This window comes from Artemia sp. Qi Xiang Cuo, chromosome 18, assembly GCF_049724085.1.
Source record: "Artemia sp. Qi Xiang Cuo chromosome 18, ASM4972408v1, whole genome shotgun sequence".
Classification (NCBI taxonomy): domain Eukaryota; kingdom Metazoa; phylum Arthropoda; class Branchiopoda; order Anostraca; family Artemiidae; genus Artemia; species Artemia sp. Qi Xiang Cuo.
In genome coordinates, this window is record NC_142811.1 from 59902567 (window position 1) to 59904914 (window position 2348).

General features: G+C 44.6%; 1 protein-coding gene across 1 annotated transcript; it reads right to left on the bottom strand.

Annotated features, from left to right (window-relative positions):
* Positions 1-253: 253 nt before the first annotated feature.
* Positions 254-1827, bottom strand: LOC148941715 (uncharacterized). Its single transcript, XM_089104236.1, has 2 exons — positions 1269-1827; positions 254-897 (listed from the first exon to the last, which is right to left on the bottom strand). The coding sequence occupies exons 1-2, from the start codon at positions 1825-1827 to the stop codon at positions 254-256; spliced, it is 1203 nt and encodes a 400-aa protein (XP_088960362.1).
* Between the last annotated feature and the right edge of the window lie 521 nt (positions 1828-2348).

Here is a 2348-nt window from a genome sequence, read left to right on the forward strand (position 1 = left end):
AAAAAATTACATACATGAAGAGGGCTGCCCCCTCTTCAATACCTATTTCTTTACGCTTAAGTTTGAATTTAGTCCCGATTCTGTAAGAATGACTTACCTTACCTTAGACCTTAGATCCTCCAGAGCCAGGAATGGCTCATAGGGTGTCTACGAAGCCTCGCCAGACATCTTGGAACTGAGGTGCAGCCGTGACATCCTCCCACTGTGGTTGAAGAGACAGCTCCGCACTTTTCAGGTCCCTGTCGTACTGCTGTCATAGGGTGTGTCTTTGTCGAGCTTTTTTCCGCCTCCCCTCGGGGCACCACTCATATATTGTTTTTGGGAGTCGATCCTCTGGCATACGAAGGGTGTGACCAAGATACGACCATCTCCAACGCATCAAGAGGTTAGTAACTAATGGCTGACTGGTCCGCCGACGGACTTCTATGTTGGTGACCTTTCCCTGCCACGATATGTTCAGGATCCTTCTATGGCACATGTTCTCAAAAGCTAGGACACGTTTCTCCAGTTGGACGTTTAATTTCCAGCATTCGCTAGCATAGAGGAGGATGGACATCACATTGCTATTTAGGAGTCTTAGCTTTAAGCGCAGAGAGTATTTACTACTGCGCCAAACTGGTTTCAAATTATTAAAATCCGATGTCGCCTGTCCAATTCTCCTCTTAATTTCATTAGCTATTTCACCATCATATTCAATCCAGCTCCCAAGATACTTAAATTCTTTGACCTGGTCAATTGATTTACCTTTGCATTTTAGTATTAGCGGGGAGTCAGATGTGGCCATGCTCTTTGTCTTACTGACATTCACCGCAAGTCCCACTTTCTCGGCCTTTTCATCTATGGCGTCAAGTAGCAATTGCCGTCGCTGTTTCGCCTCTTCGAGAAGAACAACTTCATCTGCGAAGTCCAGATCCGAGATCTACCGGCTGCTAATCTTCACTCCACAGCCTGAAGACTGCCGTAGAATATAATTCATTACAATGACAAACAGGATCAGGGATAGTACACAACCCTGTTTGACTCCAGACATTATCTTGAAGAAACGAGTGTCCCCATTTTCTGTGTGAACGCAGCATTCACTATCTTCATAAAGTGCCATTATCATTTTGACTAGTTTATCAGGTACTCCGTAATAATTTAGAATCTTTCATAAGGAATCTTGGTCGATAGAATCGAACGCCTTTTCTAAATCAATGAAGAGCAGGTACATCTTTATGACCCTTCCATCATCAGCCCTAGAATGAAAATAAGGTCAGAGCAAGACCTACCAGGTCGGAACCCGTGTTGCTCTTCTCTGAGGTGTGAATCTAGGGCTGTTCTTAGGCGTTCTAGTATGACTCTGGTTAGTATTTTCCTAGGCACAGACGTTAGGTTGATGCCCCTCCAGTTGTCACAGACTAGCGCATCGCCTTTCTTGAAGAGTTTTACTAATATACCTTTGGTCCAGTTTTTTGGAACTTTTTCCCTATTCCAGATGGCCACTAGGAGAGCAGTCCAAACGGTTATGCAGGCATGAAGGGACGCCTTCAGCATCTCTACCGTGATCCCATCTACTCCAGGTGCCCGTCCATTTTTCAGCTTTTTCACAGCTGTCGTCACTTCTTCAGTGCTTGGGGGGTCAGCACTTTCGTCAATTTTTAAAAACAGTTTGTCAGGTACTACTTCTGGATCGTCAGGTCTGGGTCTATTTAAGACTTCCTTGAAATGCGAGGCCCATCTCTCTTCAGCTTCCTGTGGATCCGAGATTACGTCCTCATTTTCATCTTTTACAAGGGATGTTCGTATTGTTTTCTTTCCGACTATCTCATTCGTTAGTCGATACACCATTTTCGAGTCTCCTCTCTTAGCAGCTTTTTCTGCAAGTGTTGCTTTTCCTCGATAACTTTTCTTTTGTCTTTCCTTGCACTTCTTTTAACCGCCTTATCCTCTTCTTTGTAACGGAGCTGTAACTGCGCCTTTTGTTCAGGGCTCAACGTGTTTAGGATAAGCGCCCGGGTCTCCTGCTATTACTGATACATTTCCAGGTGTCATCCGATATCCATTTTTCTTTCTTTCTTTTCTTGATGTGATCTGAATTCACGTCCGCTCCTCGAAAGCCCCTCACGTCGAGCAGGCTACTTCTCCAGCGTCTTGATATGAGGAAATGATCGATTTGGTTTTTGTCCGGCCATCGGGGGACACCCACGAGTACTTGTGAATCGTTTTATGTTCGAACATGCTGCCACCTATCACCAAGTCGTTGCTTAGGGCATAGTCAATTAGGAGCTTAATTACTAAAAAACTTGAGCGTGAATAGTCGGGTGTTTAGAGGGGTTAATTCCCCTTGTTATGTTACCGTTTCTATTCTT